Consider the following 13,921-nt stretch of genomic DNA (forward strand, 5'->3'; position numbering starts at 1 on the left):
GGTCTCGGTTTCACCTCCCACTTCCTTTTTTTGGCCCTGACGTGTTTCCTCCCCTGAATTAGACTAAACTCTTTCCACGCTCAGTTGTGATATCAGGCTCTCTTCCCTCTCTTCATGACACTGGTCGGAAACTAATAAGAAAGCCCCAGTGAGTTCAAAATCAATTTCCCCAAACCCAGAGTCCAAGGTCAGGTGACAATGATAAACACAAAGCTACAACAAAACCTAGTTAGATGATGCAACAGCAACATAAGGGACTACAGTATCTATTCCATTCAAAGACTAAAAGTAACGTGTCGACTGATTAAGAAGCATTCAAGCTTAAATTTATTTCAGATCAAGTGCATATAATTATTTATCATATTAAATAATAACATTCCCATCATGTGTGGATATCTACCATACTGCTTCCAAACATAAGCCAAACAGTTATGAATTGGCTTCTTTCACCTCTGTGAATTACAGTCGTGATGACGCGATGACTCGATGACGCAAACCACGATGAGAATCCTCGTCAGTCTTTGTGGTTCTGGGTGAGGAACTGCACGGCAGCCACTGGCACTCCCAGGTCAAACTTTTCAATGAAGGCTTGTGGGTCCCAAATTCCCAATTACCTATAGCATAACATAATGTCACAGAGATATGTCCTTAAAAAATGATTACATATTTTGTTATATTGTTTTATTATCATTATTATGTTCTATTGTTATTTTGTTTAGTCTTTTTGCCATGTGTCCCATCATCCCATGTTGTCATTGTAAGAACTGGTTCTCAATTAACTTACCTGGTTAAAAAAGATTGAAATAAAAGAAAATACATAGCCTAGTTACAGGAGAGGAATTCTTTTAAATAATTTGGTAAAAATGTACCTAAAGGTTGGATCTATAATGTATTATAATGAGCTTATAAGGCATTATCTTATCATAGTTGTTATAAATGTTTATAATCAGAAACAGTCTGCACTCAAGAGGACAAATTTACCGCAGCAGCAGTCTCTGCTCATTAGAACTACCTTAATGTTATAAAGTGTCTTTGTTATAAGTTGTTATGCATTATAAACATTTTTATAACAAGTGTTATGAAGCATTATAAGTACATTATAATGCATTATAGTCCTGACCTTTAAGTAAAGTGTTGCCTGGTAGTTGTAATGTGCTGTTCCATTAAGTTTATAATGCATTAAACCTTGTTATAAGTTTCTATGCATAATAATAAACACTTATGTTTAAGTGTTATAATGCCTTATCAGTGCATTATAAATGTATGTGCATTATAGACCCGACCTTTTATAAAGGTTTGTTTTCAACTATCTAACTATACTAACACCGCTTTTGCATATAATTAAGACTGAATTAGAAAACTAATTCTATTCATTTCCTTACAAATAAACGTCTTATTAGAAACAATCTGTCTTCCTAAACACGTTATCACATTCAACTGGATACATTTAGTACTATGTTGTGAGTGCAATTACTGAATGCATCTCAAGTGCATTTCTAATGACCACTTGGTCTGTGTTTAAGGGGGTAGGAGGCCGAACAGAGCCGCACGCTGCTTGGGGATGTGAGTCACTGAGAACAGCACTGCTGAAAATAAAACATGTTGCTGTAAACGATGGAGCGATGGAGGTGGGAACGCAAGGACTTATTGGCAAGAAGATATGATTCAGTCGTTTTTTTCCCCCTCCCCTTTTAAACAAACACCAGACGGCCATCCGGCTGGTATGACAATATCACTTCATAGATTTTTGACAAGCACCCCGTTTCCCTGCAGCTCCCCACTCGCTTTAAGACACATTCATAATCAGCATTCCAAGATAAAACCATGTGTGCATTAAAACTGTGAACTTCAACTTCAGGAATCCTGGGGAGTGTGTGCGTGCGTGCACGCATCGCACGCATACTGTAAATACAGTATTTGGCTATGCATAAGACAATATCCTACTCTCTATTGTACGGAAAGGTTACAGAATCACTGGATGATCTGGTATTTCCTTGTACAGAATAACTGCATTAACAGCTGCTCTAGGATAGTGTAGGAAATTAATCTTTTGAAATGAGAGCCAACTATTGAAAAGATCCAAATCTGCAGAGGGAACAGTTCCACAGTGAGGGGTCTAGCTCTGCTGTGACTGGATAGAAACATCACTCCTGTTGACCTCTCAGTGCAGCTGCTTTACAGGACTTCTCTGTGGCTGTTTTTGCCATCAGGGAGCCACAATTCCTACATCCTCCAGCCGCGCAAAGGAGTTCTGGGAGGAAAAAGATACTCTCCTGGTACCATACACATCCAGCATTCTCACCTCCCGTTGCTAGACAACATTTTTCAAAAAGGCTCATATATGTTTGAGATTAAATACCTTATGAAGGGATTTGATTCTTCAGGGGAGAGAGGGGGTTTCAGGAGACACACAACTCCTATTTTTTGTTTTCTCATTTTTTCTCAGACAGTCTGGAAAAAAACGCTATTTCTTGACACGTCAATTACTGCATTAGATTTTGATTAAATAGGGTCCTAATTGACATGCAAACTACCTGAAGAGCAGAGGGTGCTGTATAAACGTATACCTGAACATTCCCATGCTGATTACACCTTCGTCTTTAGCCTAAAAGAAACTGACACCGTGTGCCGGAGTGGCCGCAAGGTCAAGCTGTGTTCTGAGCTCAGCTGTGGACATTGATGAATAATAGGTCGAAGTCGAGGAGTACCTGAATCTTTCCAATTGTTCTCACTGTGAATGACGATAGCCTGCAGACAAGGCTGTGAAAATTAAGTGAGGGGCAATGGAGTTATGTGACCTGCCTTTATGATAGGCCATGGCCCCTCTGGCCTGTGCTCTGCGAAGATAATGTCCCACCTCTGCAGATCCCCACCCTCTCCTGGGTGACCAGAGCTGCATTCTAGTAAGAGCTTGGCCAGGTATCAGGCTAGGCCAGGGGACAGACAACTTAAAAAAAATACAAGGAAATAGTTTGTGTGATGGATTTAACTTTCTCTGAGGTAGTCGGGACATTATTTGACATTGCTCATCTGGCTTTAATGGGCTGTAGGATAAGTCAATGTTCAAGTTCACATGCAAGAACAATACATCAGGCACTGACATTCTTGTACTCCATCCATGCTCAAATGTTCAAAATTGAAAATATTGCCGTATAGTAACAACAGCAACATCGTTCATTTGGTGAAATACATCACTTAGAGAATCTAAATGAAGCAGGGCTCATAAAGTATCCACATGAATAGACTTGTCTAAAGTTGTGTAACATTATCATTGACTGCAGGCCAAAATCAAGAAAATTGACAATAGCTGGTGTTGTCACCCAGGCAGGGCTGGTATTCTGCAAACGCCTAAGCTTACAAATAACCTTAAAATAGGTTGATGTCTGTTTTTAGCACGGAGAGACATGTTTCCACTTCTCCAATCTGCCTGCTCATGGAAAGGACAGATACCGTAGGACCTGGGGACGATGCTAAGGGCATTCCTCCCTCTCTTTTGCTCTGCCTGGATGCTGGAGGAAAAGTGAGGTTCCTGTGAGGTGGCACAGAACTGGCACTCTTGGCAGTGTGGGAGGCGCCCAAATTTAACCACTCCTGTGAATCCCCCAGACCTGGCTGTCCTTTGCATCACAATGAAGTCAGAACAGTACTTCAGAATGAGAGCTTTCACATAGCCTGTTCATGTAATATTGATGATATCACTCTGTGGCCTGCCTAAGTTCACAGCCCACCACCTACACACCAGTCTACATTGATGCCATGCATGGTAAAAGCTCTCACTATGCCTGGGGGACTCCATGTAAAAAGATTAAAAAATATACCAGTATATATATCTTTAAATATAGAATTTTACATTGGTTATTTTCCTTCCAGCTTTAAACCACAACATATCTGCAGCTTAAGAATGTGGTTAGTTGTTATAACTGGCAAATACATATCTAACAAGGTATCATCAATGAAATCACATGCAGTTAAGAAGAACTGAAAACCACAACATGAAGGAAAGGGAAAATCTGGGGATAAAACACCACACGGTAAAGTATGGTATGCTATTAAGACAGCTATACTGTAACAAAAGCTAACAAACCAGTTCAAGGGGGGTACCAAAGAAGGACAAATGGTGATTTTCTTTTCAGCAGTGAGAAGAAAAAGAGAAGAGAAAATACAAGTACAGAGAAATCATGTCAAAGATCTCCTTCATGGCAGCTACTGTAGTTCCTGGCTGAAGCTCAGGCCTGTTGCAGCATCCAAGCTCCTGCCTCTCCTGACTTCATGCAGCTCTGATTAATGGCAGAGGCAGTGGGTGGGTGGGAGACATGGATCTGCCCATTACCACAGTGCAACATTGCAAATGGCTTCAATTATTGTGGAGTGTGCTGAGCTGGCAATAGGAGTTGTAGGGAGCCTAGATGAGGAGCATGCAGCATCACCCAGTAGCTACAGTAGTCCAACTACTGAGAGAAAGAGAGAGAGAGGGGGACGGGGGACGGACAGAGAGACAAGAGAGATAGAGAGAGGAGGGGAGTGGGAGCAATCCATTCATTCACACAACGTGATGGTCATGAATTTAGTGGTGTGTGTGTGTGCGTGTGCGTGTGCGTGTGCGTGTGCGTGTGCGTGTGCGTGTGTGTGTGTGTGTGTGTGTGTGTGTGTGTGTGTGTGTGTGTGTGTGTGTGTGTGTGTGTGTGTGTGTGGTGGACCTGGTCTCAAACAATATCAGAGGAGTACAGGACAGGACAAAAATAATGTATAAACACAGCACTGTAAAACTAGACTGGTTTGATCACAATGACACACTGTCAATTCACTACAAGATATTCCAAATACCCCAGATATTGTGTTCATTAATGAAATTAGATAAACTGTCACTATCTTTAAAATAGGCTGCCCATTTGATTTGTATATGGACACTTGTTTTACAAACTTATGAAATATCAGCCTTTGGTGGAACATATTATGGCCTTGGGATATAATTGTCAACTCATTGTCCTTGTATTTGGAAGTCTGGGCCATGCCCATAAACTTGTGCTCCCGGGGTCTGCAATTGGGTGGATTGCAAAAGACAAATTAAAAAAAGTTGGCTAAATACTGTCTCAGCTATTATGGGTAGTCCGTCTATCTGGAGAAGGCGATGATTTATCCTTAGGTGGCTTAAAGGAAAACAATAATCCTGTCTAGTAGTGTCAAGTAGTAGTATGTCATCAATGTGCTATTGTTTTTCCTCTATGTGTTAACCCATTCTGACCTGAGATCAGATTCATACCAGGTTTCCGCCAGACACACACTGGTCTGATGAACCCATTCTGACCTGAGATCAGATTCTAAAAATGTCAGTCGTTCTTCGATTTTTCAAAAAATAGCAGACCTACAAGCTCGTATCGCGCCACTCGGTGGCGCGATATGAGCTTGTAGATCTGCTATTTTTCAATAGCTAAAGCATAACATGATGCTGACACCAAAATGGGTGCCCGTTCAGAATGGGTTAAGCATGTGCAGCAGTTGTATTTGGTTGGTACATAATAATGTAACCTTCTTCTGATCAGTGTTTGGATCTACTGTATTGCGCCTCTTGTGCAGAGCCAAATTAAATAATTCAAATGTGTGCGTGCGTGCGTGCGTGCGTGCGTGCGGCAACCATGGTGACCCACACTGTTAACGCATCAACCACAACTGCAATGCCATCAGTGTGATTCCTGGCTCAGGACATGGCCCGCCATCCCTCCTCTGCCTTCCCTTTCCTGTCTCTCTTCACTGTCCTGCTTAAATAAAGCAAAAAACACCATTAAAGAATCAATTTGAGCACTCTGGCCATGCAGCGGTGAAGTACCCATGGCCACCACTACAGAGTCTAGGGGTTTGAATCTTCCGTAGTGCATCCGGTTTGGCAAATCGTCTACCCTATGGCAAATGGGCCAAACCGAGCTCTAAACGAAAACAATTGACCATGTTCAGGGGAGGGAAGACGGGCGGAGAGGGTGATCTTTGATACTACACAATACTCGTACTGCCCATGTCAGTGGGGGACACTGAAAGGGAGGAGTAGGACGGAGACCCTATGTCCTCCCAGTGGGGGCTCCTCGTCCTCACTAGCAGGTGAGCCAGTAGGATACAGCAGAAGAAACACATAGATGTGTCTGGAGGTGGGAGAAAAAAGGGCTGAAAATAATTGGCAACTCAAATAAAAAATCACATCCGTGTGAGGTGAGTGGTGCAACTCTGTGTGGGGTCCCTGGGGGGTCCCCCAGGAACGGGCCGGGCCGATTCCGGCGAGCTGCCCCACGTCTGAAACGGTTGAGAAATGACAGAGTTACCGTGTGGGGGTACTTCTACTGTACTGTACTATACTGTACTGTACTGTACTGTACTGTACTGTACTGTACTGTACTGTACTGTACTGTACTGTACTGTACTGTACTGTACTGTACTGTACTGTACTGTACTGTACTGTACTGTACTGGCACGCATGTGTGTGTGTGTGTGTGTGTGTGTGTGTGTGTTAGGTTGCACACAGGTGGTGAAAAACAACCATGCTATTTACATGCTCAGAGCCATGCAGCCACACACATAGCTCCGTAAGGGAGTGGTTGCATCACTCAAAAACCAAAAAACTATTCAAGTGACTTACCACCTGATAAATATATTGCCATGCATCTAAATAAGCAGCTAAATATTACCTGACTATATAAAAATTACACTTGTGTGAAGTGAGGGGCTCTTATCATCATACATCACATTCCGTGCTCAGCCAATCAGCTGAGCACATTCTGTGCTCATACACACAAACACACAAAGCTGTGCATTCCGTGCTGATACACACATAGTGGCAGTCCAACAGCAGCAGGACACAGTGCTTGTCTTGCCAACTGGCTGAAAAGTGGCACCAGGGCCCGGCATACGTACGCCGGCCCTCAACCCTGGCACGGGGGCACTGGGACAGTCTTCCTAGTTCCTGCGCTAGAGAGAAGGGGGATTCCCAATGATCACACCCCTATGCCCAGTGCCAGGAGCACAGCCCCCTGCAGATCCCTGTATAGCAACCAGCTGTCTTCAACAGTTCCATGACCCACATTTCATAACCTTAACACAGGAGCCATCACCGCCTCCCGCAGTTCCTCTCAACATCTCTGCTCAACCTCTCAATGGCCCTTTATTACTCAAGTGATGGTCAAAGATGAAAAGAAAAAGACAAATAAATCTGCTGTAAAATTGAGTCAACGACTGCGCCACTGGAAGTGGAAAAAGATCATTAGGAGTCTCCCTCCCACGGCTAAATGCTTTCCCTTTGCAAATCACATCAATTAATGTCATGGGCTACTGACAAATGCCTGTCTGTGCTATACCACATGGAGGGGGGGACAGACGTTAATAAGTGAACCTACTTAACAGGAGAGTTGGGGAGACAAGGATTCCCTCAATTCCACTTATCTATGCAGGAATACCTTCAAAATGGCTGAGTGGAGGCCTCAAGGTGAACCCATGATAACATGTACAGGCATCACTCATGACAAGGATTCTACACAGTGAAATCATGTGTGTTCATTTAATTCTTAAGTTTCAGAGTTAAATTAGTTAAATTAACAAACTTTGTACAGTATTCTCACACACATACACACTATTGGTCAGGTTGAACATTTTGTTGTTGCCGCTGCGAGTATTTTCTCCAGTTTTGTCCATTACGTGAAATCGTTGATTATCCAAGATTTCTTTATTTAATTTCCCCTTTGAAAGCAGTTGGCAAGAGAGAGGAAGTGATCCGGAGGGAATTTAACTCATACTGTACACACAGTATAGTGGATTAAAACTGGGTGGATACAGTCAGATTAACATTTTTGTGAAGTGTGGTCAACAGCTGCGAAGCACAATCAGTACAACAAAATCACTGTATTATTCATGCTGTATCTAGTGAGATAGCTAGTAGCTACTCATCTCAACCTCCCCCGAATTTGAGCTTGGATGAATAAATGGCTAAAATAAGTGCATCTATTTAGACATTTCTCCTTTTTTTCTGAACAGCTCAACATCAAACAGCCCTCAACCTAATATGTCTGGATTGTTTACTGACAATGCCATCAAAACTTCAAAAAAACAGAGACCAGCAGCTTGTCAGACCTCCCTGATCTCTCTCAAATTGCTGGCGGTTGACCCTGAGTGGACAGTGGAGCCGAGAGACCAACACCCCCACCCCCTGCAAGGTATCTGCAAGTGTAGTCACCTACTGTAGCTCATGAGCATTTCCAGTGGGGCAAACTTCCAAAATGGGGAAACTTGATAAAGAAACAAATAACAAAACAGAAAACTTTGCAAGAAAGACAAGGTCGTATTTTGTGAGATTATTTGAGGATAGCAATGCCAGTAATGTATATGATAATATTCAGAATTAAATGTGTGAAATGGCGAAAGAAATAATAATATTGTACTGTGTGATGACATGGTAGTAGTAGATTTTATGTTTCGGTAGAGGGGATAACAACAGTCAGGTGTGCGTGGGAGCCTCACAATACTTGAGTCTGACCCTGCGGCGTATCAGTGTTGCAATAGATTGACTCACTGACATCATTAACACTTCAATGTGAAATCAGTTCTTGTTTGCCAGCGACACCGTTGTACGATGGAGTATAAATTAAATAAAGACTTATGGAGTAAAGCCACTATGAGAATGGGCTTCAGAAACTCAAAGCGCTTTAAGTACTGATAATTATTTGTGGACACATGAACAAAAAGAACAAATCATATTACTTGAAGCTAGCCATGAGGCTAATGTATACTTACGTTCTTAATATAACTAGGCTAGAAATGGAATTTTGTCTTATAGATCAAGTATCCAGAAATACTTCAGGTTACTCATGGCATAACTGATATTAATGCAACAGCAAACTGTTGTCTGTTGTGTTGATTGTTATTGTGTATATAAATATCACAGACCGATAGATAGAGTGAATATACTTCTTACCCAGTGATGACTTCTCATCTTTGGTGAGTAACAGTTTCCTCTCTGGCTGCTCAAACAACATGAACTGGTAACGATGAAAACCAGACCGTTGAGGAGGGGTTGGGCGGGCATATTCTGATTGAAGAAACAAAGACAAATCGAATAGGTGTGATAACCAAAGCAACGTACTAGTCAGATATATGTAAATGTGTAGTATACCCTTTACATACATTCATGCACATATCATATGATGAGGACAAAACACTTAATATATTACAGTATACTTACCAGACAGTGTGGTACCTTTTAATTCTCCTCTACTTAGTCCATCACCCTGTTGGTTCAGAAACAGGGTTAGTTAGAGTGAGTCCAGATTCATGTAGACCTTTCCAAGTTATTAGCACTGCTAGTGTGGGGCTGTTGGTCAGTCCAACACACACTCACATGCATGCGCACTTTAATTTGTAGCCATACTAGTGAGAGGATAGAGCTCTACTGCCAAATTCATACTCTGTTGTACCAGTATGACGCTGTCTCAGGGTGAAATATCAGCTCTACAACGCATCACATTCACAATGCATCACGTGTTGCATCACATTGTGTGCTTGTAAGTACTTTTGGCACGGGACATTGTACAAAGCATAAATCAGGCTTAAAGATGTCAATTGTCGTTCATTCAATGTCCTTTGGACTCATTGGGCGTAAAGAGCAGCAGGGCTACTAGCAAACTAGTAAAGTGGGGTCTTTCATAGCCTTTTTTCAAACAAAAGCAAATATTGTGTACTTGTGCTATTCACGACAACACCATTGGATTATTATTGCTAGACCAAACCTTTTTGGATGGTTTCACTTAACCTCTATGTTTCACTATCCCACCATACCCTCGGCTGAAACCTCTATGTTTAACCTCTATGTTTCACTATCCCACCATACCCTCAGCTGAAAATTCCCACAGCCCTAAATTCTCTGAGCACAAATTTAGGTCCTATGTTCAATCTTTTTATCCCCCCCAGGAAGTGAGGCAGGAGAAGCCATTTAATTCCTGTGGCAATTTTTTCTAAGTCTAACCCTGCATGTATTCAATTCCACAGGGGTGGACTTCATCATAATTTGTCATGCTAAGGGATTCTAGTATGTAGAGTGATAGTAAAATAGTGAGGCCAAGCCAATGACTGGGAAAGGGCCACCATTTGTCACCAGATGCTTGAATAGCCTGGCTTACACGAAGCTTGACTTAAGACCCCACAGTGCGCCAGACTCCTATCAAAAGATTGTGGCTTAAATGTGTCAGTGCTTACTATGTAAAAGGATCTGCAATATTTAATATCTGGAGACAAAGACAATTCCCAGGCAAATTAACTCAGTGATTGGATTCCCAGGTAGCAAATTCCCATATTATTAATTGTATATTAACTTCCTGTTGCCTAGAAACAGGGATCATGTAGGTAGGCCTGGTATGAAGGTAGCATAATTTCCATGCACATGCTCTACGATATATATTTGTCAAGTTACACTCCCAATATCCCCATGAACCATATGGTCAGGCAGTTGACTGCAAATAGCACACTGGGATGTTTGCTTAATAGGCTCAATTGCTTACTGTACTAACATTGCATCCTTGAGTGGGAGGGAAATGACTAAATATGTTTTCTGTGAAAGTGCCCAAAACTCAGTTGACATAGGAACAGAAGTCCCCATCCCAACCATCACCACTAGTCTGTCCTCTTTTCTCCACACACAGGCTCCCCCTACAGGGTGCCAAATGTACAGCTCACCACCAGGACAACAAACAGACATTTCAAGGACACCATATCACCATCTCATCTGGGATCCCTATCCATTCTTTCTCTGACTTTACAATTGTGCAATTAAATATCACAGAGGACTACATAAATGTTGCAGCTTCACCTTTTCATCACTAACCCTAGAAAGCAGTTAAGAGATGCAAAAGGTAAACTGAGAAGGCATGGACGAGCTATGTTCTCACCCCTGTTCAACCGTGCGCGCGTGTGTGTGTGTGTGTGTGTGTGTGTGTGTGTGTGTGTGTGTGTGTGTGTGTGTGTGTGTGTGTGTGTGTGTGAGAGTGTGTGTGTGTGTGTGCGGGTGTGTCCGTGTGTGTCCATCCGTCCGTCTGTGAGAAGCTAATCTCTGGCACCGTTGGACCGATTGGCAAAACGGTGTGCACACACACTCCCTGGAGGCTAGAGCAGAACCTCTGCCCTACATTCTTCACATCTGCCTGTTATAACGCCACCAGGAGTCCGATTCTTGCTACTCCTACAAATTGTGGCCAAACATCACGCAAATACCTATCTCTATAGTCATGTGATCGTATTTTTTATATTCCATCCTGATTGGCTACGATTGGCAACAAAATGACTCAAACATTGCAGTGTCTCATTGCCATTAAACTTTGCATGCACATTCCCACAGTGACTATAGGCCAAGGAAAAAATGCCACCCTACATTTTTTTAAATCGGCCTCATGGTGGCGCTATAACAGCCAACTTCATGTTTTGGCCTATCACTCTTGAACTGTAGGTTGTACAATGCATGACGCAACTTACAAAATAAGATTACATCTTCGTCAGGTAATCGAGATATACTCTGACAGCAAAACATTGTTGTTTTTTTGCTTTGCACCCTGATATTAAAGTAAAAGGTTCCAATCATCCAAGTTGCTCCAGCACCATGAACTCTGGGGTCATGTGATCAGGATGTATAGATCTCATTCCAAGTGGCTATGACGAATGTTTGCGGGCCCTGGGTAGGCAACCCGGCCTGGCGGAGACAAGTTCTCAATGTGGGGTCCATGAGCAGCTTCCACGGGGTCCCCAGCAAAATTACTGATAGGACCCACATGTGTACACTCTCTGAGTTCCCTGAGAGTAGATCACGCTCCCAGAGGTACAAATCATCAAATGGGAATCCATGGCCTAATCTGCATATCAAAACTGGGGGTCCTTGAAATTAAAAAAGGTTGTGATTCACTGAAATAGAGTGAAATGATAGGGGGAGGGCTCCATCAACTAGATGGGGGGACCCTTTAATTGCATATCAACAGCCTGTGAAATACAGAGATGACATTGGTACAATTTACAATTTAGGCATTTAGCAGACGCTCTTAATCCAGAGTGATTTACAATAAGCAAGAACAAAAAGCATGGGAATACAATACATCACATAAAAGCATTTATCATGAAACATGCGTAAGCTAAGAAAGTAACAGTGGAATATCTATATAATGAAACTATACATATAAACTATACATATATACTACTATGCTATACATATGTACTATGGCGTGCTATGACTAAATACAATGCAATTATAGTGCTGTCTACATAACAGGCTATAAGTCTGTATCAAATGCTATCTAAGTCTACAGAAATGCTATCTAAGGGGGTAGGGTAAGTGCTATGGGCCATGATGGAGTCTGAAAAGGTGGGTTTTCAGACTACGGCGGAAGATTGGGAGTGATGCTGCAGTTCTGACTGCAATGGGAAGTGCATTCCACAGTTTTGGAGCCAGAAGGGAGAAGAGTTTGGGACGTGTGGAGCGTTGTCCCGGCGTTTTTAGTGAGGGTACTTCCAGCTTCCCTGCGTGGCTGATCTGAGTGCGCGGGAGGGTTTGTAGGGTTCAATCATACTTGCAAGATATGGGGGAGCCATACCTTTGGTTGCTTTGAATGCCAGCATCAGAGTTTTGTATTCTGTGCGGGCAGCGACCGGGAGCCAGTGGAGGGAGCGGAGCAGGGGGGAGACATGTGAGAATTTTGGCTGGTTGAAGACCAAGCGAGCTGCGGCATTTTGGATCAGCTGGAGAGGCTTAAGTGCACATGCTGGTAGGCCAGTAAGGAGGGAGTTACAATAGTCGAGTTTTGACAAGACTGTTGTCTGGATTAGGAGCTGGGCTGATTCCTGGGTGAGGAACGGTCTAATTCGTCGTATGTTATAGAGTGTGAACCTACAGGATCGAGTGACAGCTGTGATGTGAGTTTTGAACGAGAGCTGACTGTCCAGGACAACACCAAGATTCCTGGCTGTTGGGACAGACGTTACCAGGGCGTTGTCTACGGAAATAGTTAGCTCCCGCATAGGGCAGGACTTAGCTGGGAAAAAGAGAAGCTCAGTCTTGTCTGGGTTCAGCTTGAGGTGGTTGGAGGACATCCACTGTGAGATGTCAGCCAGGCATGCAGTGATGCGCTCTTCCACCTGAGTGGCAGAGGGGGGAAAGGATAGAAACAGTTGGTAAAATCTTCAGTGTTTTACAAATCGATAAATTAACACTGATAATTTTACTGCCTGCACGAGCACACTTCAGATCTGCTTTAGCAACTGGTGCTGTATGACTTGGATGATAATTAATACTTTGATACAGATGTGACATGATACAGTATGAGTGTAGTGTAATAGTAAAATATATACAGTACTTTACAGTAACTCTTCCTGTTATCAGACCATAACAGAGCTCACAGACTGATAACAATGTGAGGATTAGTTTCAAATACTTGTGGCTGCATCCACAGATCAGCGAGAAAGTCTTTATTTAGAATATCCAGAGTCCTAAAGTGTAAAGTCTGCAGGATCCAAACTCATCGCCATAGTAACAGGTAGTCAACATTTCCACTTCCACATGCACTCACATTTCTCACCATGTCTCAAAGCTCTGCTCTCGCTCAATCCTAATGAAACTCGCTGGCCTTTTATTATTATTTCAGTACAGGGTGAAAAGACGTGCAAACCATGCACATACTGTACTGTAACGTGGCTGCTGTCTGGTGGAAACCTTGCATCTTTCTACTTTCTATGTTTTTTTTTGTAATTACAAGAGTGTGCACTAAAGTAGTGATAATAGCCAATCTACAAGCTCACAACGTGACTCTGCATGTGACTATACAATCTCATGTACGATGATATTTTTGGTGAATGTTCCCCCCCAGAATAGGGATTCTGGGGGGTTTAAATCGATTAATTTGATGATCTGTTCCATTCC

The 13,921-nt window shown here is 42.6% G+C and overlaps 1 protein-coding gene across 1 annotated transcript in view; it reads right to left on the bottom strand.

The window, feature by feature from the left end:
* Positions 1-397: 397 nt before the first annotated feature.
* The window catches only part of pebp4 (phosphatidylethanolamine binding protein 4), a 59,374-nt gene continuing 45,850 nt past the window's right edge, over positions 398-13,921 (bottom strand). The window contains exons 5-10 of the mRNA XM_083783504.1: positions 9,215-9,260; positions 8,948-9,061; positions 6,898-6,951; positions 5,997-6,131; positions 3,451-3,617; positions 398-601 (exon numbers count right to left, since the gene is read on the bottom strand). Coding sequence (XP_083639630.1) covers positions 515-601; positions 3,451-3,617; positions 5,997-6,131; positions 6,898-6,951; positions 8,948-9,061; positions 9,215-9,260 — 603 coding nt within the window. The 3' untranslated portion in view covers positions 398-514. The remainder of the gene's footprint in view (positions 602-3,450; positions 3,618-5,996; positions 6,132-6,897; positions 6,952-8,947; positions 9,062-9,214; positions 9,261-13,921) is intronic.

Source organism: Protomyctophum parallelum, assembly GCF_964188405.1.
Source record: "Protomyctophum parallelum genome assembly, chromosome: 15".
NCBI classification, from domain to species: Eukaryota; Metazoa; Chordata; class Actinopteri; order Myctophiformes; family Myctophidae; genus Protomyctophum; species Protomyctophum parallelum.